This window comes from Tamandua tetradactyla, chromosome 13 (genome assembly GCF_023851605.1).
Source record: "Tamandua tetradactyla isolate mTamTet1 chromosome 13, mTamTet1.pri, whole genome shotgun sequence".
NCBI classification, from domain to species: Eukaryota; Metazoa; Chordata; class Mammalia; order Pilosa; family Myrmecophagidae; genus Tamandua; species Tamandua tetradactyla.
Window position 1 is genome coordinate 6,371,436 of NC_135339.1, and position 25,691 is coordinate 6,397,126.

At 53.6% G+C, this 25,691-nt stretch overlaps 1 protein-coding gene across 1 annotated transcript; it reads right to left on the minus strand.

The window, feature by feature from the left end:
• Nucleotides 1–550: 550 nt before the first annotated feature.
• Nucleotides 551–25,333, minus strand: C13H10orf71 (chromosome 13 C10orf71 homolog). Its single transcript, XM_077124646.1, has 4 exons — nucleotides 25,032–25,333; nucleotides 9,328–9,429; nucleotides 1,610–6,910; nucleotides 551–1,574 (listed from the first exon to the last, which is right to left on the minus strand). Exon 3 carries the CDS (start codon nucleotides 6,774–6,776, stop codon nucleotides 2,556–2,558), a length of 4,221 nt encoding a protein of 1,406 aa, XP_076980761.1. The 5' UTR covers nucleotides 6,777–6,910; nucleotides 9,328–9,429; nucleotides 25,032–25,333; the 3' UTR covers nucleotides 551–1,574; nucleotides 1,610–2,555.
• Between the last annotated feature and the right edge of the window lie 358 nt (nucleotides 25,334–25,691).

Consider the following 25,691-nt stretch of genomic DNA (forward strand, 5'->3'; position numbering starts at 1 on the left):
TCTCATTCTTTTTCCGTGTTAGTATCCTGTTATTGCAGCACCATTTGTTGAAGTTTTTGTTTGCTTGTTTGTTTGTTTTGGGAAGTGCATGGGCTGGGAATCAAACCTGGGTCTCCTGCATGACAGGCTACCTCTGTACCCCCTCTCTTTATGTTTTTAGCACAATCCATAGCCCTGTCTATATTGCTTCTAATAAAGAATTATGGGATAAGTCAAGCTACTTCCCCAAACTTATGTTTTCTGCTCACCAATTGTGCTGGTTTGAAGTTGTGTGTGTCCCAGTAGAACATGTTCTTCAAACTAATTCATTCTCAGGGCTGTGGACCCAGTATAAGTAGTCTTTTGGATGAGGCCACTTCAGTTAAGGTGTGACCTGCCTCATTCGGGATGGGTCTTAAATCCTATTACTAGTGTCCTTTATGAATGGAATGAACACAAAGAGAGAGAAAGGAAACCATGGATGTAAGACACTGAGATCAAGGAAACCTGGAAGAGAAGGAAAAGGCCAGCAGAGTCACTGGCAGAGGAGTCAAGGATTGTCGGCAGCCAGTTTTTGGGAAGAAAGCATCGCCTTGATGATACCTTGATTTGGACATTTTCTCACCCTCGAGTTCTAACACAATAAATTGCCTCTGTTTAAGCCAACCCATTTCATGGTACCTGCTTTGAGCAGGCTAGAAAACTAACACACCAAGGTAATATTTTTCCTGGAGCGGGGGGGACGTAATTATACAACATTGTTTCACGGAAGAACTCTTGGTTTATCAGGCAGTTCTTTCTTTGGAGTCCCAAGGAATTTTAAAATGAGGCATTAATTTTCATATTCTAGTTAAGATGAGAACAGGGTGGAGAGGATGCCTGGTGACGGGTGACAGCATTGAGAAAATAGCTCTGCTCCCTTTGTGAGTGCCAGCGAGTGACTTGTGGGAATCAGGTTCCGGCCTCGGTTCCCAGGAATCTGAACGGCACTGGGCTGGGACATCTGTGTCGTATCTGCATGATGAAATTAAGGTACGGCTGTGCTTGCTGGGGGAGACAGATCTATATAGACCCTGAATCCCAATCGTGATCCAGGATACGCCAAGAGCCGCTGTGTATGCTGTGAGTCTCCCCGTCTCCCCAGCCTCAAAACTGGACAAGGAGGATGCATTTCCTGTGGTCCTCTGGGACCCGGGCTGGGTCCCCTCGGTGGCTGGGGCTCTAGACGAGGAGGGAGGAGCTTTTAGTTCCGGTGTTTCACCCAGCATGAGAATTCAGAGACTTCTGCAAAAGTCCCCAGGGTAAGGGCGTGCCTGACCTTCCAGCTCTGCTTCCTACACGTCCTTGCAGGTCTCCCAGGCCAGGGTCTGGCCGTGGTGGCATTCTGTTGCCCGGGTTTGATTCACATACTGCCCTCCAGGTCCCAAAGGCCAGGGGCGTGGGGAGCATAACATTTTCTTTTGAGGGCAAGGCCAGGTTGCCTGCGTCATCCTTCCCAGCTAGGATGGGGTCTTCCTTATCTCTGCCTCTCCAGCAACTAGCAGAGGGCCTGGCCCCCAGGAAGCCTCAACAAGGGTTGAAAGCATGAGGGAGGCCTACTGGGATTGGGGCTGCAACAAATACCAGGGGCATCTCTGCTCAGACCTGGAAGCTTCCACGGACCGCCAGGAAGGCCCCCCATAAAGAAAAGACAGGAGTCCAGGGACAGAATCGCATCTGTAAACTTGTCTCACTTTGTAAAAGGCAGCTTCTTCTTTATCAGAATGGAGCCCCCAGAAGAGACTGTCATCACATACAGAAAAACCGTTCTATTCCAATAAACCTGTCAATAGGGCATCCTTCTGCCTTCCTCACTCTGGGGACGTCCGGGGCTAAGCCGGCTTTTGTCCGCGGTGACCTGGAAACTGGGGCTATGTTGGACATTGCTCTGTGACTCTGAGTTAGGGTCGGGAGTGGATCCTGTCTGTGCCGTGACTGTGTGTGGTTGCGTAGGGTTGTTCTGTGATAACTCTGCAGTCAACATGCCTCTGTGAGCTGGACCCCCAAGCACAGCCACTTTTGGGTGCCATGGGGCTCTTGCTCACTGCGAGGGTCTGACCTTGGGAAGGAGTGGGGTGGCTATCTTTAGGAAACAAGTACAATGGTGTCCTCTGCCACACCGATCATGGTGGCAGAGGCAGGTGTCCAGGAGAAGGTGGGGAGGGGAAGGGGAAAGCAGTGGTGGAGGGGGGGGGTAGTGTGGGAAAGGACACTGAGGGGGCATTTCATGCAAGCAGCGCCCCTACACCCCCCACCGGGTGACCTGCTCTGGAGCAGGTGGGCGGGGCCCAGGGGACCATTTGTGTGTTTTCTTCTCAAAAATCCCAAGTCCTTTTGAACTCTAGGGTTGCAAGGGCTACTATGTGGGGATGTGTACGTGTGTGTGTGTGTGTGTGTGTGTGTGTGTGAGTGTGTGTACATGTCCGTGTGCCTGCATGTGCGTGCATAAGGCAGTCTTTATTCTGGGGGAGGAGGGCAGGTAAGCTCTTCCGGATTTATTCGTGGGGAGCAGGGTGGGGGTTCGACTGCTATAATTTTCAAGAAACGCCTTCCGTGGCGAAGTCCTCTAAGTCATTGGTGGATTTGATTTCCAGATTTGGAGCGTCTCCTCCCTCTTCTTCTGGGCCATGCAGAGGCCCGTCAGGTGGCTGGCTTGCAGAGTTCTGGGCGGCATCCTCGTAGGGCCCCGGAGCCCACTGCACGGCGTCGGTGTCGCAGAGGCTCCGGTGCCCGCCACCTGCCCAGGGGATGGGAGGACCCTGCCTTAGGAAGGTGGGGGCTGAGAGCTGAGAGGAGCATCTCAGTGGCATCAGAGAGGTCACAGGCAAAGGCTGGAAGCCGGGGTACAGCGTGCAGGGTTCGCCAAGCTCGTCTTGGGAGGGTGGCTCAGGGGAGCCCCCCTCTGAGGATGGAATGGACACCTTGACGTATTTGCCCGTGTCCGGGTCATAGAAGGTCTTGATTTTCACTTGGAGTGGCAGGTCAAAGACGAAGTACTCTCCAGACTGGGGATCTTGGAGGACCTTCTGAGTGGCAGGGTAAGGGGGCAGGGGTGTGGCTGACAGGGCGCCCCCAGGCCACCTCCTGATGTGCTCGGAGAAGCCGGACACGGAGTGGCGGTGCACAAGAGGGGGCAGGGACCGGACCACGGGGAGGGTGGATGGGGGAATCTCTCGGGGGGACCGTGCCCCAAGCTCCGTCCACCCCAAGTCCTGGAGATGGGGCCTCTCCGCCCGGGGCTCGCCGCCTCTCTCTTGCACCTGGGCCGTCTTTCGTCTCTTGCTGGCCAGCTTCTTGGCTCGCCGCAGGGCCTTTTCGGTTTTGGGCGGGACTGCCGGAGGCTTGCCTGCTGCCCGCTCCTGCTGGGCATGGGGTCCTGCCTTCTCAGGGGGGCCCACCGAGCTGGTGACCATGTCTGACAGTGGGCCTCCTGGGGACAGCGCCCTGAGGTCCTCTGCCGACGCCTCGAACTGGGGGTCTCCCGCCTCCCCTTCCAGGGCGTGCGTCAGGAGCTCCCGCCTGGTGAACTTGGCAGCATCGTGGCCGGCCCAGGGGCTGGCGTGGGGAGGCTCTTCGGGCAGCCACCCCGGTTCTCGGGGGGCCTGGGGAGCATTATCCCAGATGCTGCTGGCGGCTGGGGAGCAAGCGTCACTCTCTTCCGGGGAGCTGGGGTCTGGGGAGGTTGCCATCTCTCCGGGGACCCATTTCCTCCCCGGGGGCCCTGCTCTGGGCGCAGATAAAAAGTTGCTCTGGCAGCCCTGCATCTGCTCTGCCCTGCCCGGCCCTGGCTGGTATTCCGAGTCTCCTTCCGGTAAAGCAATTGTGGGGATGGGCCTGGGACCCCTGGGCTTCCTCTCGCTTGTGGGCCACCTCTGGCCATTATTCTCCGCACCCGCCCCTCCCCCATTGCCCACCAGTGGCGGAGACTGGAAAGCCCCCGTGGTGGCTGGTTGGAGGGGCTCCCTCCTGGCTGTGCCCTCCATGTCCCCGTGGGCTGCACGCTGCAGCTGGGCACCCTGCATGCTCGCGGGCAGCAGGTGGCTGGGTGTCGGGGTGCAGGGCCTTTCCGGGCTCTCCGGGGGACAGACATGGTCGCCCAGCCTTGGTGATGCCTCTCCTTTGTGGCCCCCTCCAGGCGAGTCCTCGGATGACAGGGTCCTCAGGAGGGGCAGCATGATGGGTTTTATCACAGGGGTGGCCCGCAGGGTATTGTCTTTAATGGCAAACAGGATGAGCCTGTTCGACGTGGAGGATGGCAAGGACGGAAGGTCTTGGGTCACATCCTTGTGTCCCCCGGCCCCCGGGCCTCTGAAATCAGCTTCTTCTGCACATGCCTTCTCTTGTCGACCTACACACAGACCTTCTGCTGCTGGCAGCCTCTCCCCGCCGCCTTTCTCTTCCGCGCACGTGTGCCCGTCACTGAAGCCATCTTTTCCCAGTGCTTTCTCCTTTCCGTCCCTGTGACTGTCGCCAGCGCTCACGATCATCCTCCTGGGTTCCCGCTGGCTCTCAGCAAACCACGGCTTCTGCTGATCGTCGAACGAGGCGAAGGATTGATCCGAAGAGCTGGTGCTGGACTTGGCCTTCATCTTGAGGCTCGGCGTGAAATCAGACTGGCTGTCGCTGTAGAACACGTCTTCCTCCTCCGGGGAGAGGGGCCCCGGCGAGACCCTCTGCTCGCGGCTCTGGTTCTGAAGTCCGCCTGCCTTGTGCCCCGGCTCTGTCTCTTGGGAGACGGACCTAGAGAACCCGTTCTCCAGCTGGGGTCCGGCTGACGCCTTCAGCGTCTCCGCGGGCTTCCCAGACGCAGGCTCCGGGCCGCAGATCTGCAGGGAGAGACGCTTCCGGAGACAGTGGCGGCCCGAGTCGGGACGCCAGCCTGAGCTGGGGGGACTGACCCCCGAGAATCCCTCGGCATTGTCCGCATAACTGTTCGATTCGGTGGGGTTCCCATTGACAATGCAGGGGGCTGCGGTGGCAGCTGGAGGCGAGCTCGGCGTACGGTGGTTACCCGCAGGGGACGAGCTGGAGTCCCCTCTAGGGTCCTTCTGGATACCAGCCCATGACCCAGGAGGGGCCCCGGCAGGTTTCTCCTCTGTGATCTCATGCGGAGGGCTTTCCTCCAGCCCGTTGGGCAAGGCGACCCCATTGCTAACCATCTCCTGTTTGTCCTCAGCCTTCCCCCTGGTTATCTCGTCAAGGCCTTTCGAGAGAGGCAAGGGGCTGTACGTGCTTTTAACGCACCTTCGCACGTCCTTGAGGTTGAACAGCAGGCCGAGGGCCTTGGATTTGTAGCTGTCTCGTGAGTGGCACTCGCTCAACTCCTTCTCCTGGTACCCATTGGGCTGTCCTGGGGGGGAAGGGGCCAGCTCCGCCACCTGGCTGTCCGGCGAGTCCAGGACAGGCTGGGGAGGTATGACGGGCGTCAGGAGCTTGCTGATGCTAAAAGGAGGGTCGCAACGCTCCTTGGAGCCCTCGGGCGTGGCAAGGAGATTGCCCTCTGGAAGCTGCCCCTGGGGATTCTGCTTTCTCTGCAGAGCTGGGGCCCTCTGGGGGATCTGCCTCTTTTCTTCTGCAGCTTCTTGGAGATGTTCATTTCTTCTGCTGGTCTTTGATTTCCTCCAGGGCGGCTGGATCGGCTTCACCTGAGGGTCAGCCTGTGAGCCCGGAGCGTGTCCCTCCGTGCCAAACGCCTGGGCTCCTGCATCCCTTGGCTCCCAGGGCCCAGAGGTGGAGAGAGCCGCGGCGGCCAGTCTGCTCTCCTCCTGGCAGCCGCTGGCCTGGGTTTGGCCGGGAGAGAGGTTGCCCGCGGCGGGGTGGGTTTCCCTTAAAGAGGGCTTGTCCTCTTGGTGTCGGGCAGCTTTGCTTTCCGGGTCCGTCTCAGCAGCGTCCTTTCTTTCCAACAGCCTTGGTTGGTGGACCTTCCACGACTCAAAGGCGCTGTTCTCGCTGTGAAGAAAGGTCCCTTTGTTGACCCACTCGGGACCTCGTGCAGGCTGGGCCTGGGCCGGCCTGCCGGGAGGAGGGTGGCACTTCGGCTCGAAGGAGCTGGAGGCCTTGTCAGGTGTTGGGAGGAAGCCCCCGGAGCGGTGGCCTGCCACCTCTGGATTCTCGGGGGACTCCTGCTCCCCAGGCTTCCTGCCAGACTGGTGGCTACTCGGATGGGGGTTGGAGACTTCGGGGGGCACCCTCCTGACAGTTAAAAAGGCTGAGTCGAAGCAGAAGTTGACTCCACTTTCTGGAAGAGGAGCGAATTTGGGGGGGTTTTTCAGAGGTGGGGGCTTGCTGGTGATGGGCCGGCCGTCACAGCGCTGGCTCTCCGTCCTGTCGAAAGATTTAATGAGTGACGACACTTTGGAGACAGGCTTGGTGCCACTTCTCAGGCCCGGCGCCCGTGCCTCCGGCTTTCTCTGGATCGGCGTCAGCAGCGGGCTGCCTTTGGGGTACCTGCCCTCTCCTTGGACGTACTTGGGCAACTGCTGGACCGTGGCCGCCCAGCCGGCGTGCTCCGTGCCCTGAGCTGGGAGCTGGCTCCAGATGCCGCCTTTCCGGTGGGCGTGAAAGCTCCCGGGCCCCTGGTGGGCGATGTCTGGGGACGCGGCCAGGTCGGGGTCGTTGAAGGACATGTCCTCCGAGATGCACAAGCTCCGGAAGGCCCTGTCCGTGAGGGTGCTCACCTCCCGGTCCGCTTCGTCCAGCACGCTCCCGATGCTCGAGGTGTCGCTGAACCCATCTGCACACTTCTTGTTCCCCTGCATTGTCCGTCCGCTCCGGGAAGTGTGGCCACGGGCTCCTCAGGAGGCTTCTGGTGAGTGTTGGGTGCAGCCGTCTGCCTTGAAAGCGAGATCCGTTGACCAGGTGTGGATGCAAAGTGTGAATTTTTCTATTTTCTCTGCAAAAGAAATAAGTAGGGGAAGTGAAGAGGGCATGCATCTTGGTAGCCCCATGCAAGATCTGGCGGGTAGTGGCGTCTGAAGCTTGGGTGCATGAAGCCTGGTGTTGGGCAGCTTTCCGGCCCTTTGCAGACAGGGCGTTCCCTGGTCATCGTGTGACGCGGCCCCCCCACCCCCACCCCAATGAGCTCCGTTTATTTTCTGCGTGCTACTGAGCACTGCTTAAAATTAAATGCAGTCCTTTGCACCTAACTTGTCTCTTTGTTAGACTACAAGCGCCAGGAGCTTAGGACCCAGCCTTCGGGATTGTCCTTCATCTCAGATACACCCTAAGAGGGCAGCGCCCCTGTCGTCTGTGTCACCCAGGTCCCCTAACTCTCTGGCTTCCATTGGGTTGGGCCCAGAGGAGGCACGGGCAGGAGTTTGGAGGGAGGGGCGTGAGCAGCCGCGACTCTGCCCCCATCCCTTCCCTCCCTGTGGGGATGCAGGGTCTTGGCAGCTCCACCATCCTCTATGGGCTCCAGAGACTCTGCCCCTCCTCTGCCCTGAGCTGCGGTGGGGGGAGCCCCTCCCCTGCCTCAAGCTGCAGTCGGGGGAGCCCCTTCTCTGTGTGAGTGACGCCACACCCCCTACTTCTGCTTATTCCTCTGCTGAGACCCTTCATGAATTTCTCTTCCAGGTCCTGTCTGAGGCCCTGCTTCCTTCTGCGAGACCTCCAGTAGCCTGCCTGGGGGGACCCACACAAAGGTGGGCAAAGTGGCAGGTGCAGGGCCAGGTGTGGGACCAGCTGGTGGAGAGACTTCAGGGGGCTTTTGAGGCATTGACCCCTGCTGGTTCTCAAGCAGTCAGACTTGCTTTCACGAATGAAAGAACTGAGCGGGGGCTGCTGGAGAAAGGAAGGGACCCCAAGTTCTAGCAAAATGAGCTAGCAGAGGAGGCACAGCTGACGCGCCCTGGGGTGCCTCTGCTTTTGTGAGCTTTGACCCTACCTTGGAAACCAGGCTGCTTACTCCCCAGAAAGCAGCTCCTCGCTGCCATCTGTGCCTTATAGAAGGTCGCTCAAGACGGGGTGGTATTCGCCCGTGTGCTGGGTGGCGGGGAGACCCCACTACTGGTTGACCTCCCTTTCTTCCGCGTCTCCTCTGCCCACCTCCACCATAAAAGCTGTAGACACTAAACACTGGTGTTCTCAGGCTCCCACACAGCCCACGTGGCCGTGTGATGGTTCATTCGCCAAGGTGGAAGTGGACAGACTCCTGGGAAGATGCCTGCCTCTGATCCAAGGGGCCATCCCCACGGGCTCCACTCTGTCCTTTCCTTTCTCCTCGCTTCGAAGGCAGGCATGAAGCCTGGAAATGAAGCATTCACTTTGCACCCCCAAGGGACAAGCAGTGAGAACTAAAGGCTAAAGGCGGCGAGTGGACAGGACAGTGCTGGCCCCCGATGACAATGGGGACAGATGAGCTCAGGCCAGCAGCCGCCTCTCTCTGGGCTTCCTGTTCCCAGGGCTGTGGCCGCCTTAGGTGAGGGGTCCTAAGATTGCCTGACCACTATGATGGCGATGACTGAACTCTGAAATAGCAAGGATTTCTCCACTTCCATGTGAAGGTGGAAATAGGGTATTTGGAGATGTGAACTTAGACTCTCAGAGTCCCTTAAACATGCCCAGACAATCAAATACACACACCAAGAGCAGATATTAGTTGTTTTTTGTTTTTTTTTTTTGGAACACTCAGCTTCCTTGCCCTTCCTTTGGGTGAAAACGATTCCTTGATACCTTTTGAGGAATTTCCTTTCCCTCCCAGGGTGTCCAGTCTTGGGAGGGCTGAGAATCTGGTTGGCTGCCCAGGGCACGGGGACAAGGGCAGACCTGAGGCCCAGGCCAGGCCCATGGTCCTGTTTCTCCTGGAACTTTGCATTCCCTCTGGGGTGATGCAAGAATGGAGAAGGAGGTCAGAGCATTTTCTCTGGCTTTAGGGCTCCTGATGTGTTGGGAGATGTCACCTGACCCTTGCCAGTCTGGATCTTGGGCTTCTCATCGATTCCACAAGAGTCCCAATTTCCTTTTAATAATTACCCGTTTTGACTTAATTTGTCCAGTTTCTGTCTCTGTTGCTTGCATCCAAAGAACTCTAGCTGACTTCGGGTGTGCTTTGTCATGTCACACAGCAGTGAGAAATGTTCACTATATTCAGAAAATAACCACCTTCCTTCTCGCTCAGCAGAAGGGAGATCTCTTCCTGCTAACTTTTTTCAGATTCTTTCTTTAATTTCTCATTTGGCTTACCTGCAGTCAGATAGGCCAGGCATAAAGTTGGTCTCCCTCCCCCCCAATCCCTCCCCCAACCCCAGCTATGGGTCCCCAATGAGATCCTATGGAAGTTTTTGGATATTGGCTTTTGAACCGATTCCATACCTGTCCGAGGAGCTGGGGCCTGAGTGCCTGCCTCACTGGATTTTAGGATATGTAGGTCCGAGACTTCTTTTCATGCTTATATTTGGTGTCGTCACTGCCCATCTTGAAAGAAGAAGAAAAATAATTTTGGTGGAGCCCCACTGACGCCTTGGCTCCAGGGTGCTGTTCAGTGCATAGAATGGATGTCTGCTGAATGCATGCATGAGTAAATGAAGCAAGAAGGAAATCATGCCTGAAAGAGGCATTTTTAAATGTCAACAACAAATATCACACAGGTGGTCTTTAATTTACTTCTTCAACCCACACTTGAACTCAACAAAATTTCAAACATAGGCAGTAAGGGTGAAAACCCAAATAATATCCATTTAGATCATTTCCGATGGTCAAAATTGTGTCTATTTCCAAGTAATCTTCTGGAACCCATTTTAAACCTCTGGGACTTCTACTGCAAAAGGAATTTTAAGCAAATCGGTTCAGTTTTGAATTATTATTATTTTTGCTAATAAGAACTTAGCAAAGCCAGTTTTCCCACATGAATTCATAACACAGGTTTTGCAGTAAAGAGAATGGGAGGGGCTAAACTTGAGTCCACTCAGCAGTGCTCGATTTATTGTTGGAAAGAGACTTGAGTGTCTATTTTGACAGCCAAAAGAACCAAAAAGCTGCCCAGGAGGATTTTACGAGTGCTAAGAATGATGTGTAAACTAATTAAAATAGATCCACTATGCAAATTTTAGATACAGACCATTTGTTGCCACGAGGGTTTCCTAGCTTGAAGCACTTGGATATTAATCTTGTCTGAGGTTGTTTATTAATAATATTAATAAGCATAATAATGCAAATTTGTGGAGTGCATTTCTTTGGAGAATCACAACAGCGCTTTGTTTCTATGACCCTATGGGGGGAGCCCATCCCTGAGGCCCCATGCTGGCTTGGGTGCCTCCTTGGGGTCCCATGGTGCGTTGGATTGACTTTCTGGTAGCTCGTATCGCATCATTGCATATCATCTCTCTTAACCTATGTGGTTCGGGTTGGTGATTATGTTCCTTTTTCCTCAACTAGAAGGCAAGTCCTTTGACCCAGGCAGGTAGTCTGGTCTGCCTTTGAATATGGAACCATCAACATAGAAGCTCAATCAACGTCTGCCTCCATGCTCTGAATTGAGTAAGAAAAATCCACACCCTAATCTTTCTGTGGGGTAAACTGAGGCACAAAAGAAAAAGGAGCAAGGAAGTAGAAATTCTATGGAGAAAAGACCCCTCACCTTGGGTATCAAGGCTACTTGAAGAATTCAGATAGATCCCTTGCATTGCTCACGTGTAAATCTATTCCGCAGTCTGCGGCTCCACGACAGAAGACGTGGGGATGAAATCAAGCTGATGACCACGCATGGACAGAGACTTTTGGTGCAGAAGGAGTCAGCGGCATTCGCTTTGTGAGGATTTTGGAACCCTGTCATGTTGTGCTTGAGCTCTTGCCCACCCCCCCCAGTTGCTGCATGAACTTGCCATCACTCTCTCTGCAATGCCTCCCAGAGGCCACCCCCCCACCTGCTTTGCTCATTCCTTTAGACCTTTTGGAGAAGCCAGACTGAAATGGTGACGAGCTTGGCTTGCTGTTCAGTGATGAGGGTACAGTTTCCTTCAGGTAATGTGAGTGAGGATAAACCGCGGGTTGCCAGGTTACAATTAAGGTCTTGGAATCTGTTCTAATGACTCCATAGAAACAAAAACAAGGACGTAATCATTTCTATGTACGTCCAAGGCCTTCAGAAAACAGTTTATTCTCTCAAATGTGTCCTTTCTCCTCCTTATCCCACACTATTTCCTTCACCAGTTTCACTCTGCTTTGAGTCCCCTCCGCTCCTCCCCAATATATCTTTTAATCCATTTGCTCCTTGTCAGATTTAACCTCTGATGCAATCGAGACTATTGGCCCCTATTTTCTTCTTGTTAAAAATTTATTTATAAGTTCCCCAAATTTCCAAACACTTTATATATACACCAAGCAAGAGCAACCTTTCTCCACTCTGCCCATCCTCTGGCAACCTCTAATCTCTACCCGCAAATTTACTATTTCTAGATAGTTCTTAAAAGTGAAATTACATAATACTTGTCCTTAAAGGTTTCTTTTTTCAAGGTTTATCTATGTTGCAGCATGTATCCGGACTTCGTTCCTTTTTTTACGGCTGAGTGATATTCTACTGGACGCATACACCACATTTTGCTTGTCCATTAATCGGTTGGTACACGCTTGGGCTGCTTCTCCCTTCTGACTATCCCGAATGGTGGTGCTGTGAGCAATGGTGTACATGCATCTGTTTGTGTCCCTGTCTTCAGTTTCTTTGGGTGCATTTGGGTTCTTTGAGTGCAATTGCTGGGCCATCTGGTGACTCTATGCTTAGCCTTTTGAGGAACCGCCATATTGCTTTCCGCAGCAGCTGCACCCTATCTTCCCAGGCCACTATCTTCTTGATATATGTTCCCTCTCTCCTTGGCTTCCTGGAATCACAACTACTTCTTCCTCTCTTTGGCTGTTTAACCTCTTGTCTTCCTATCCTTGGTCATGAAATGTAGGACTTGGTAAGAAACATTCACGGTGGGGGTCTCTTCTCACCTCACCCTGCCATCTCTGCAGAGGTGGTCCTGTGCTCATCCCTGACTTTAGTGGACAGCTACAAACAGCCCAGCCCAGGCTCCAGGCTCGCTGCCCAACTGTCCACTGGACATCTCCACGCTCTGAGTTTGCCTCCTCTTCCTCCTTCCTGTGCCTCCCCCACTCCAATCCATTTCCAAGTCCCAAGAGTTCATTCTTTTAAAGGTCTCTGGCACTGGTTCCCATCTCCACTGTCATGGCGTGGGCCAAGCTGTCATCACCTCTCCCTTGGGAGCCTGCAATAACCCATGTTCCTTCTCTGTACTGCACACAGAGCAGCTTTTAAAGGTAAGATCTGCTCAGGTCCACCAGGCTTAGACTCCCTCAATAACTTCCCAGTTTTCTAGAATGAAAATCAATTTACCTAACAAGAAGCCTCCCTTTCCATCCTCATCTTGGACTATTTTCTCCCTCACTTCTGACTTTTCAGTCACACAAGCCTTTTTCCAGCTTCCTCCTGCCCCAGTGCCTTTGCACATGTTTGCTCTGCCTGGAGTTGTTTACCTCCACCTTTTGCCTGTTTCTTGGTTAACTCCTACATACGCTTCAGAATCCAGTCTACTTGTCCCTTCAATAAGGAAGCTTCCTCAGACCATTTTAAGTCCCCCTGATATATGCTACCATGCCATATGCCTGCCTTTTGCAGCACTCATCATAATTGTAATTAAGTATTAACTGGGTGATTTGTTGTTTAATGTCTGTCTCTCTTACTAGAGGGATTTCTACACTGTTGTTTATCTGAGATGCAAACAACTTTTTTTTAGTATAAGTATGTCCCAAATAGTGCATGGGGTATACTTATGTTTTAAAAAAACATTTGTTGTTTATCTGAAGTTCAAATTTCACTGGGCACCCTGTATTTCATCTGGAACCGGAGGGCCTCACCAATTTTTAGGGCCTGAAGTTGATCACAGTGTGAGAGGCAGCCAATGTGGTGTGTTCATATTGGAATGATATCTGTGACACCTTGACTTGTGTTTGTATATCACACTGCAGTTTATAATGCACTTTGACATCCACAACCCTTTTTCTTCTTCTTTTTTTTTTTAGTTTTAACTAGGGAAATTGTAGGTTTACAGAAAAATCATGCATAAAACAGAATCCTCGTATGTCAATATCCATAATCACGCGTCTCATGACCCGTGGGAGGTGGGTTGAGTAGGGTTTATTGTCACCATTTTCTAGGTGGAGAAATAAAGGCTCAGAGAGATGCAAGGATTGCTCAATGTCACACAGTATGTAAGTAGAAGAAGACCTGGGGCTGGGACTCAGCTCAGGCTCGCCCCTTTGCCATCCTGTGCTTTCTTGAGAATGGCGCCCTGAACCCCTGGTCCACGGAGTCCAGCTCAGATGGGTGTGACCTGGTACTCTGCATCCTGTCACAGCCAGGGGGGTGCATTGCCAGCTCTGCTTATGGGCTGGGTGGAGCTCATGGAGGAATCTGTTGAGTGTGCTCAGCTTGTTTTTTGTGACAACCAGAAGCCTGAGACCACGGATTCCACCAGTAGGTGTGGCCTGTTTGGGGAGGGCTCTGGCACTGTGGGAGGTTCACAGGGAACCAGGCATGCAGAACTGGGAGGCAGCAGCACCTCTCCATGCCTGGGCTGCACTCCCAAGCTGCTAAGGATGCAGCTTCTAGCTCCTTCTCGCTCCTGCCAGTCCTTTCCACAGGAAGCCATTGGGTTGGGTTTGCTGTTGGGTTTGACCACTCGCCTGTATGTGGTTTTGAGCCCGAGATCTTTGGGTGAATTTAATTACTTTAATTGAATGGTGTTTTCACTGTTCAGGAAAGGGGAAGCAGGAAGACAGTGGGGATGAAAGGGCTGGCTTTATCACACCCAGAAGGCTCTAACAAATTGCAATTGATTCCACTTGTTCCTCTTTCAGGTCATTTTCTGAGACATGGAAGTGGGTGGCCTGGAGGAGTGTGTCTCTGAGGTTAAATGGGACAGCGACGTGTCTTGCACGTGGGCAGGCGAGAGGCCAAGTGCTGCTCTGTGCATGGTCGGTCCGCCCAGCATGTAGGGCCTCTGCTACCCACTGCTATTCCACGTGGCACATTCTGTTATCATGACTTGCTAGTCAGGCTTGAGTCAAGCGCTTGACCTCTCTGTGCAATTGCCACCCATCCTCCCATTTGGGCTGCTCAGAGGGAAAGCCCTTGTCTGCATCCTAAATCTTACGAGGTGGATGGTGGCATGGTGGTGTTGAGGTCCTCACTTGGGGGAGGGGAGCAGGCGCTGGGGGAGAAGGGTGTCTATCAAGGCAGAGGCTCCACACCAAAGCTGCATGTGCCTGTGCTCATTTATCCCTCACTGAGACTCTGCAGGCCAGCCTCTCCCCACTTTACTTTACTGGGGAAACTGAGGCTATCTGGGCCAACAATTTGCCCCTTGTTCAGGTCCATAGCTGGGGCCGGAGCTGGACTGATACCCTTGGTTTTGACCCCAGAACCCTCTTTCCTTTGCGTCTTGTGGTGGTGCTTTCACTACTGTTCCCCAATGTGCAATTGCTGTGCCCTTACAACCACTTTTGACTTTGGGAAATCAGAATTAAAAAAAAAATGTTATCAAGATACATATACAACACAAAATTCCCCTAAAATGGTTAAAATAGCACTTTCAGCTGCACAATTCGGTGGCATTCATCGCACCCACAATGCTGTGCTATCACCTTCATTACCAAAACTTTTCCATCACCCCAAACAGAAGCTCTATCCCGTGAGCAGTGACTTCCCATTCCTCCCCCTTCCCCTGCCTCCTGCTAACCTCAAATCTGCTTTCTGTCTTGGTGAATTTGTTTATTCTAGATATTTCATATAAATGAAATGATTCAGTATTTAACTTTTTGTGTCTGGCTTATTTCGTCAAGCATAGTGTTTTCAAGGCTCTTTCGTGTCACATAAATCTGAACTTCATTTCTTTTCAGGGCTGAATAATCTTCCTTCTGTGTATATACTATAGCTTGTTTGTCCATTCATCTGTTGATGGATGTTTGGGTTGTTTTCACCTTTTGGTTGTTGAGAATAATGCTGCTATGGACATCTGCGCACAGGTATCTGTTGGAAGTCCCTGCCTTCAATTCTTTGGGGTATATGCCTAGAAGTGGGATTCCCAGGTTGTAGGAAATCAACAAGTTCAAGTTCATTATATTCTACTTGAGGAAGGCATGGGATCTCATAACACAAGCTTAAAGCTCTTTCATGCATTCATTCATTCAACTATTCATTGAACACTTGCCATGTGCCCCTGCTCCCGGTACTGCAGGCACTGTCATGGGCAAGCCCTGTCCCTGTGCAATTGGACAGGTCGTGGCTGTGAGATGTCTGCTTTGTCAACATGTTCAGACCTCAGATTGCCTGGTGCTGCACGTTCCATTTGGCCATTTGACCCTACTGGTCTTCTGCTTGGCTCCCTCTTATAGACGAGGGAGGCTCAGCCTGCACCCAGCTTCTGAGCAGTGCTGGGACCCAGGGGCTCTGTCTGTGTTAGACGCTAGGCTGGCTGGTTTAAGCGCCCATGGATGGGAGGGTATCTGGCCACCTGTTACTACAGGCCAGAGGAGGGTCCCTGGTGCATGGAGGGAAAAGGCAGGCATGTAGGAAGGAAAGATTGTGGGATGGACTACCTTTCTGGCTTCCTCATGTGGGGTAATAATATCTGACCAGGGGTGGATTCATCAATGCAGCACCACTGGCTCTTGGTGGGGGCGAAAGAAGGAAGGCCCTGATTTGCAGTATTTTCCAATGTTCATGGCCAATTTCTGTGGCCCATTTCAAGCTACTGACCTGAGTTGCTGATGGCTGGTTTGGGAACAGGGGTGCATGCCAGCTCTCCCGTGGCTCTAGGTGGGCTTTGGCACACCCCGAAATCCCAGCAGCCTGCAATCTGCACTTGAATTTGCTTCAGGGAGCATCTTTGGGCGGGTACCTCACTCTGCAAGGTCAGGGTGTGAGCCAGCAGTAGTCCATGCCTCTGCCATTTCTGACCATTTCTGCAGGAAAATCCCTCAGTTCTCAGGTGTCCTGGTGACCAGATGGGCTGGAATCGGTCAGGGCAGTGTCCCTGGATGCTTTGCTCCACAGAAGCCATCCTCCACCAGGAGCTCTCGCTCTCGCAGACCCAGAGGGCCCGGCCACACAGGCAGGTGTCTTCCTGGCAAGGACTGCCCTGATTTACCTTTACAGAAGCAACCAGTTGGTATCAAAGACAGGAGCAGAGAACCGCAACCCCAAACAGCTCAGCTAGAGCTGGGGACTGAATGACGCCCTCCACAGAGGCACGATCAAGTCCCAGCCCCCCAGCCCCACGTGCCACTAGGACCTTTGAAGATGTTACTACTGAAGTGTGGACTCTTCTGTTGAGTAGGATCTCTGAAGATCCCACTTAGATGAGGCTGGATCGGATCAAGGTGGGTCTTCATCCAAAGACCTTATAAGCAAAGGAAATAGGATACAGTGGAAGGAGCCAGAAGTCAGCAGAATCCAGAGGAGCAGACCCAAGGAGAGAGGGACATCGCTGGGTGAGGGAGATTGCCAGACTGCTACGGACTCTGGGGGGAAAGCATGGCCCTGCCCACATGCCCTGAAGTTGGACTTTGAGACTCGGAAACCAGGAGACGAGAAATCCCTGTTGCTGAAGGCAGCCAGCCTGTGGGACTTTTTAACCACCCCGGGCAAACCACGGCGGTGCCATTTAGGATACTTTAGGGGCATTGCTGAGAGGTGGAAAGCTGGGAGAGAAGAAGGACTCTGAGTGGGACCCAACCCAAAGCCCAGGGGCCACGCCCACTCTCGGGCCAGGCTGGAGGACAGCCACCCCTACTCCTTCAGAAACATGGGGGCCTCCAAAGCAGAGGGTCCCGTTGGGAATGTGGGTGCAGTTCTTGGTGAGCCTCAGTTTGCCCATCTGTAAAACGGAGCTGGACACGTGCCTGGTAGAGTCGTTAGTGGCCGTCTCTCAAACTGGCCACTATTGACATCGCCAAGGCACCCTGGGTGCAAAATTGCCCTGAATCAAGGAGACAGTGTTAGTCTAGAACCTGGCACATCATTCATTTGTTCATCCATCCATCCATTCATTCATTCACGTATTTGTTTATTCATTTACCCTTCCATTTTCCCAACAGGAGGATGGTATCAGATGGACAGCTGTGGACAGTGGAAGACATTGGGGACCTGAGTTCAAGTCTTAGTCCTAAGTAGAGTTTCTACCCTGTTATTTAACCTCTACCCCTAAAAAATAAGAATAATGAAAAATAATCCTGCTCAGCCTACTCCCCAGGACTGCCCCCACACTGGAAAGGGCTGTGCAAGGGTAGTCATGACTTGTGCCCCAAGCTGGGCACCGCTTGAGTGTCCTGGATGCTCAGAGCCTCCAGCTCACCGGGTCCTGGCTGCACCCCTGCCGGGGGGTGCCTGGACCGAGAGGAGGCCCAGGACACCCTGCCGAGCGGTTACAAGCATCCCATCCTCCCCGTGTCTCTCCAGAGCAGATGATTTCAACTTATGTTTCCCTCAACCCAGAGTAAGAAATAACCTTTACTGCATGGCATAGAATGTGCACAGAAACATAGAAAAATGAAGAAGTTCCTGAAACAAAACTTACTGTTCTTGAATATACCACTTTAATATTTCTATTTTCTATTTCATTCTATTCCATACCATGACATCCTATCCTATTATACTCTATTCTATTCTACCTCATTCAATTCAATTCCATCCCATCCCATCCCATTCTATTCTTCATTATGAAACAATATGTTTGCAATTTAACCCATGATTCCATGGCACCCCCAGCAGTGAACTCTGGTTTGCAGTGTTTTTTTTTAAATGGTCCTAGAGCAGACACTCCAGGCATCCCAGATTGTGCCTAATTTTGTGCTGTCCCAGTCACAGCGATGCTGGATTGTCATCTATATGGGGGAATGCAGCCATGAGGACCAAACACGGTGACGGGCAAAGTCTACCCAGGTTCCCGTGGGGGTGAGGAAGAGACCTCCCAGGGTGGCAGGTCCACGGGTGCTGAAGCCGGTGTGTAGAAGCCAAAAGGTTAAAACAAGACCTGCAGATTTGTTGGGAGCAGTTGGCATTAGGGTGGCAACAGGAAATTGAGGAGATTGTTATCTGCTTTGTTTGGGACAGTCCGGAGGAACAAAATGTTCATTTACCCCCAAATGGTTACCTTAAGTATGAAGAAAGCTAAGTACTTTGTTTCTTCAAGAAATGCATGTATGCCTTTTGTTACCCTGCAGTAAATAAGCAGTATCTGGTTCAGAATAAAGTTGTCTGTTGTTTGTTAAGGTTAAGCTTCAGACCCCCTGATCCTGTCTGTCTGTCTCTTTCTTTCTCATCATTCCTTAATATCCTTCGAGATCTGTCTCATAGGAAGTAACGCCGGTGCTGTGTCCCCAGACCCTGCACAATGTCCGGTCAGCATGGACTGTGCATTCAATGAGAGAACGAATGAGTGAATAGGATAAGCACCTGCTATAAGATAAGCACTTTATATAATCCAACATTATTAACTCATAGGTATTATTATCATCTAATTTGATACATCAATCTTGGAAGGTAGGAATTACCCTCATTCTTACAGGGAAGGAATGTGGAGTTCAGAGAAGTGGTGCTGGGGCTAAAACTTGGGGCTGTGGGCCCCAATGCATAGCCTTCTTTGGGGAAGTCAGGCCACCCCTGGCCACCCCATTCCTGCACTTCTGGTTCCTGGTTCCTCTTCTCAGGTCTCCTTGGGGGTCCCCCTTGGGGTCCCTGGCTACAGGAGCCCCTTTGAGTCAGTGCACCATCACCCCTGGGCTTCTGTAGCCTGGGAGATGAAGACTTAAAGACGGCAGCTTGCTCAACAGCTTTGAATTCAGACAGACTTTGGACAAAAAGTCCTTAAGTTCTCTGCGCCTCAGTCTTGTTCTTGTCAAATGGGTAAACTGGATCCCATTCCTTTGGGGCCGATGGAAGGCAGGCTCAGCCCCTCGTGGGCCAAGTGCTGGGGCTGGGATGCTTGCAGCGGGTGGCTGGGCTCCATCCTGGAGAGCCTTTCCTGGAGAGGAGGCTTTTGGAGGATGGAGCATTTGGGCTTGTCAGGAGTGGGGTGCCCCTCAGAGACCCCTCTCTGCTCGTTCCCTGGGAAGACGGACAGGCAATGTGGAGAAGGGAACCCAACCTCTGGGTGGGCATCAGGAGGAGGCTCCAGGCAGGACTCCCCAGAACCACAGGAGGGCATGGGGGTGTTGTGGAATTCTCCACCCCTACTCTGGACCCAACGGCGCTGCCAGACCCAGTGACAAAGCCTGAAAAGCACAGCTAAAAGCACCCATTCATTGAGCTGCTTTTACCTGCCCGGCACTTTACACCTACACTCTCCTTCAATTGTCACAACAGCCTAGCACTGATGCCAAAGGAAGCCGAGACGGAGAGATCGAGAGTCAGAGAGGTGAAGGCACTCACTCAAGGTCACACAGCCAGGGATTCAGACTCAGGCCCCACCCACCCTCATGCAGTGAGGTCAGGATGCAGAGTCCCCGCAGCCCTCTCTCCAGATACCTTCTCCTCTCTCCCACGGCCATTCTCTTCCCGACAGGAAACACTTGTGGGAGGATGCAGGAAGAAGGCATCTTCCCTGTCTCTGGACTGCAGGGGCGGGAATCATGTCTAGGGTCAGAAGATGGTGTGCTCCCTGGCGGGGGGGGGGGGGGGGGGGAATATCCTGAGCCCCAGCACAGGATGAAGACCTGCAGGCTCCCGCCATCTCCTCCTTCTCTGCTGGAGGCTGGAGAGGAGACAACCAGTGCACCTTTCTCATAAGCTAACCAGCTCCAAAAGGGAGTGAAGAGCCTCTGACAACATCCTGCCTTCTCTTGCATCTAGTGGAATGCCTAGGAGGCAAGAAAAACTCATGGCCACCCAGTTTATCCTTCTAAAATTTAAAACTGAACAATCCACTCCTCCAGCAGACAAAGGAATTTAAAAATAACCTCGAAAGCTCAAGCTGATGTAAAAAAAAAAAATCAGCTTCTTGGAGAATCTCTTGTGGTGTCTGAGAACCATGGCCAAGCCCTGTCCTCTTGTCTTTTCCTAAGTCGTGACCTTCAGGTACCCCAGAACCCCCCAGACAGCCTGTTCAACATGGCCTGCTGGCCCCACCCTTGGATTCACTAGGTCTGGGTGGGGCATTTCTAACAAACTGTCTGGGGTGCCAGTGCCACTGGTCCAAGGTCACACTTGGAACCCTTGAAATATAGGAGATTTGTACCACATGCATCCTCATCCTGCCACTCTCCCCACGGGACCGTGCAGGCTATAGAGGGCCCAGGAAGGGGAAGGAGATTGCTCTCACTGGGCAGGGCTTGCTCAAAGGCAGCTGCCGGTTCATGCACAAGAACCTAGTAGGGTCCGGCCACACTTGCTGGGTGTGGCCCCAATTCTGAAACCTCTTTGTGCTTTGGTTTGCTCATCTGTAAGATGAAAGTAACACCAGGACTCGCCTCATGGGGTGGTCGTGAACTTGTGCAGCAGCTGGTACCTGGTAACTAGCTGTCATTGCCATGCTCATGGGCTGCCTTGCTTAATCCAGGGCCAGGGGCCAGGGTCTTGGTGGCTGCCAGGTCGTTAGGGTTTGCTTTGCATTTGTCCAGCATGAAAGGGAGCAAGCGAAAGTGGCTTCCATGGCTTGAGACCCTCCTCCCCCATACTCGCGCTCGTTTGGGGTTCTCTGCCTTGGGAAACCGCTCCCTGCCCTCCCTGCTCAGGGTACGGCTCAGCTGTTCATTTGCACCTACATCCCACAGCAGCGTCAGGGTTGGTGTGCTCCTGAGCGACACATGTGCATCTTCTGGGCAGAACTGGAGGGTGCAGATCCCTGAGCCTGGCAGGTCCTTGCCCCCGAGCAGGAAGCAGTGCAGGGAAACCTCACATGCGCAGTTACGAAGTAGATGCTGGGTCTTGCCCTTGAGGTTGAAGATTCAAGTCAGGTAAATGCACTCCCCAAGTCTGAGCTCCGCTTCTCTGCACTTGCAAGGGTGGGGCAGAGCTAGGGTTCTGGGCTGATGTCAGTGCGCTCTGAGCTGAGGGGCACAGAGGAGAGGTAATGATGGGGGAGTGTCCTGACGTCCCGGTGGGGTGAGGTCTGTCTGCTCTGCAGCTGAGCCAGGAGAACGAATCTGCTGGACCCTGAGGCCCCAGGGTTTGAAATTCATGCAGGAGAAGGGGAAAAAAAAAATCGCAAAATACAATAGTTGAGTAGAGAAGGCTGCTGTCACCTCTGTACCTGGCGCTGCCTGCTTTTGATACATGTGTTCGTTTAATGCTGACAATTTGGGTGCCATCCTCATTCCCACAGGACACAGAGAGAAGCTGAGGACCAGGGAGCTTGCTTTACCAGAGCTGCCCTGTCCCAGGCCTCCAGCCGGGCCCCGTGGGGCTGTGCAGAATCGCCACCGTGGGGGAGGCGTGCGGTGGGGGTGAGGCTTCCTGAAGGCCCAGGAAAGGGGTGAAGCACGTGGCCTTCTGTTAGGCTGCTGGGTTCCCTAAGGGTGAGGTGGACTCTTTGGTGAACTTGTGGGATGCTCCCGTGAGCTCTGGGTGTAGGAAGGCAGTGAGGGTAAGACACGGGCTTTGGGCTCAGATCCTGAGTTCAAATCTCGGGCCCTCTTTAATGGTGCACCCTTGGGTGAGTTACCGAGCCTTTCTAAACCACAGTTCTTGCCTCTACCAAAGGGAACCATAAACCTACCCAGCCGGCTGATGGCCAGGATAGCATGAGATGGTCTCAGCAACGCCCCTGCACTCGGAGCACAAACAGTGACCGCTGTGATGGGGACAGGGTCAGCAAAGGTGAGGTGGCCCTTGCCAAGTGGGGTTTTAAGCCAGTGGGTCTGAACTCTGACCTCTTGACCTCTGAGGCCATCAGGCTTGACCTTCCTCAAAGTGGGTGCAGGCAGAGCCAGGAAGGAGGTGATGCAAGTGGCTGGGCTGCCCCAGGACAGAGCCTGTCAGGGGTGGCTCCAAAGTAACCGCAGGCCTCGCAGGCCGGGCTTCGCTATACCTGGTCGGAATCCAGCCTCAGACAGGATGCAGCCCTGCCTCCCTGCTGATTGGGGAAGGTGAGTGCAGCCCTGCCTCCCTGCTGATTGGGGAAGGTGAGTGCAGCCCTGCCTCCCTGCTGATTGGGGAAGGTGAGTGCAGCCCTGCCTCCCTGCTGATTGGGGAAGGTGAGTGCAGCCCTGCCTCCCTGCTGACTGGGGAAGGTGAGTGCAGCCCTGCCTCCCTGCTGACTGCTGCATCCAGTTGGAGTCTCGGGAAATTTCTTCAGAGTACTGCAAGCAAATCAAAGCTTTTCCTCTCTCCCTCTTTCCTTTCTTAGGCTTCCGGGGAAAGCCATGAGGGGTGAAGGGCTGGGACTAGAAGGAGAGGTTGCACTAGAAGGGGCCAATTGCGGCAGGGATCAGAGGCCCTAGGGAGCCCTGGCACTGCTGAAGCCTGGGGGTGCCGCCTCCTCTGGGCAGGATCAGCACTTCTGTCCCACCCATCTGGGCTGGAGTGTTGGAAGTCTGCAAAGCTGAAACCGGGGGGTGCCAAACAAGGCACCCCACTCTAGCAGCCCTGCTCCCCGTGTTTCTACCCCATGGTCAAGAGAATGCCTCCAGCCCCCTTCCTACTAAGTAAGGGGGCCTTCCAAGTTCCCGAAGGAAGCTTTTCATGGTTTATTGGTTCCTCTGATGCTCTTGCTGCTGAATTCCCAAGTATTCCAATTCTCGCTCTCCAGTTGCCCACGACAGATTCAGAAGAGAATATACTCTGCAGAAACTGGCCTTCAGGCTGCCACTTGCGAACTGAGGCCAGCGGGCCTCATGCCCGATCATGCCCCAGCTCTGCCTCGACCTAAGCACGAGGAGGCCACCCATTATTCACGCCAGCATGTGTCTGACACGCAGCCCCTCTGGGGAATGTTCCAGAACAATGCTTATGGCTTCCGTCGGGGATGACACATCCCAGCACTATTGCACACACCCCATTTTTGGGCCTTGATCCATTCCCCTTTTCCTCTACATCCCCCTGCAGCCCTGCTGCTCGTGCCAGGAGCAATACAACAGAAAATACGGAGAGGGTTTGAGTTTTTCCACCTCACTACATGAAAAATAGGAGTTAGTTCCGGGATGCTGGATTGGCTGGATTTGGGGAAGCACTGTTTGAACAGTCGAACGGAGATAAAACTAAGACCACTCCAACCTCTTGGTGCCCTTGGGCCTCCGTCAGGGTGACCTTCTCTGGAAAACTCTTTGCTTCTCTCCAGCAATTCTGTGCAGATGGAGTGAAATCCCAGGAGCCAATAAGGAAGACGGCCCAGCTCTGGCTTCCACCGCAGGTTTTGGTTACCAAGATTTCTGGCACAGACTGGAGGACTAAGGCTATTTCAAGACGTGGAACTTCTCCGCTCTGTCAGCGTCTTCAGGGCTTCCTGAGGGTCAAGAAAAGGAAAACTCCAAGATGCTGGCCCTGGTGAAGACCTCAGAGTGGATGCTCACTGTGCAGAGGGACAGTGGTTTTCTCTGGTTCTCCATGTCTCCGCACAGCTCTCAGGGGTTTCCAGGGAGTCCACGCGCCTTTGCCTACAGGGTCTCAGCCTTTCTCCAGCCCTGCCCTTCTTCCTGAGCTGCTAACACAGTCGCTCATCCCTAAAGGTCTTCTCTTCACCAAAGGGAAGCACAGTCGCACCCATCCCGAAGGCCCTGGGCAGACGTGCTCTGGACTTGGGTCAGCAGGAGGTGTCTATTTATAAATCACCCCGATAAGCACAATCTGCCTGGCCCTGGACCACACAATCATGCCGGGTGGCTGGTGGCTCCACACCCAGTCTCCCCATCAAAGCACCCCGATGGCCAATGGAACCTTTCCTCTACCAGCCAGATTTGAAGATGGGCCCAGGGTAGGGTCAGGGGACCCAGGGACAAGCTACGGGCTCCAAAGGGCCCAGCCTACAGCCAGAGCTTTCATTGCCTTTTTTTGGGGGGGGGAGGGGGGTACCAAATGGACCCATCTCTAAGGGTGTTCTTGCACTGAAAACTTTTTCTGTAAAGGACCACGTAGTAAATGGTTTCATTCTGGGGGGCTGTGGTGTCTTTGCCCCCATCACTCGATTCTGCCACCCTAGCCTGAAAACAGCCAGAGACAACGTGCCAGTGAACACGCGTGGCTGCGTTCCAATAAAACTTTATTTACAAAAGCAGGTGCTCAGCCCACAGGCTGGAGTTCACCAACCACCGTTGCAGTGGGAGCATGTGTGTCTGAAAGGCGGCTCTCATCTGACACACACAACTGTGTAACCCACTCTCCGGGATCCTGTAACGGTGGGGGGTGTTTTCACATCTTAAATAGTAATCTTTCTTGGAGTGATGGCGCTTCCCACGGTTTTCAGGACTGCTCTTTGCAGAGATTAGTTCTTCTCCACGGGAAAAAGACACGCTTTTAAATTCAGTCACGCCTGCCTTGCCTGGTTGGGGAACCCCCGGGTGTGTGAGAAGCTGGCAGTCTGAGGAGGGGTCACAGCTGCTTTCGGAGTCCCTGGGCCCAAATTTTCCAGGAAGTGATGTTCCTCCTTGTTAATGAGCTGGGAAGCTCTTGTGTGGGCTGGTGCTGGGGTAGACCAGACAGCCGGCGCCCTCGCCTCCACCTGCCAGCCGAGGAAGCTGTGAGCGTGCCAGGGCCCCCCTTTGGCATCTCAGTGACCTGGGGACACACGCAGGCCCCGCCGTGGGGAGCAGGTTGCCCTGCAGACGGCACCCAGGTTGAAGCCCTCGTGCGTGCACCAGATCCTCTGTAGGACTAAGCCCCTCGCCAGGCGCACGGCAGTTCTCAGCAGCCCCCTCTTCCCCCCCGCAGACCCCATGGGAAAAACCAAACACACGTCCCACTGCTCCACTGCCCAGCGCAGCCCAACACACGTACCCGACGCGGGACGGTGGCACGTCATCCACTACATGCCCAGCCCCCCGCCAGCCCCGAGGGCACCAGCCAAGGGCCCCCCCACCTGCTCCCCTACCTTCCGCGCTCCGCCGCTCTGCCGGGCAGGCCTTTGGGAACCGGGCAAGCCCCCCACCGCGCCGAGCAGCCCCGCTCTGGCCGCAGTCAAACTTCTGTTCCCTTCCTTGGGTGGGCTGCCCAGAGACGGGAGAGGGAAACGGAGTCAAGAGCCGAACTTCTGATTTTCCGAGGGCAATCCCTGGAGCGGAAAACAGAATGCACTGGAAGCCCGTGAAGCGGACCTAAACAGAGACCCGGCCGGGGAAACCAAATGGTGTGCTGGGGAAGAGGCAGGCAGCCGGGCCCAAACACCCGCGTGGTGTCAAGTAACAGTCAGATTAAACAAACAGCCCAGCAAGCTATTTTTACCTCCAGACCGGCCGGGGTGGGGTGGGGTGGAGGGGGGGGTAAGAGATAACTTGGAGGTGGGAGGGGGGAGGAGCCAGAAATTGCTGGCTGCTTAGCGGGACCCTAACCATCACCCCAAACTTCCACCCCGAATGATTCCTAAAAGCCATGTCGGCGCTGTGGTGCAAATAAAGACCTCTCAAGGTGCAGAGGGAAACGTTTAGTTTAAGGAGATGTTTCAGGCATCGCAGGGTGTTACCTCGGAGCCAGCGCCCGGGCCTGCTGATGTCCTGGCCCAGAAATAGCCCATTTCATCATCGGCCCGGGACAA

Coding starts and splice junctions, on each gene's coding strand:
- C13H10orf71 (XM_077124646.1), bottom strand. CDS start 6,776: ATGCAGGGGAACAAGAAGTGTGCAGATGGGTTCAGCGACACCTCGAGC.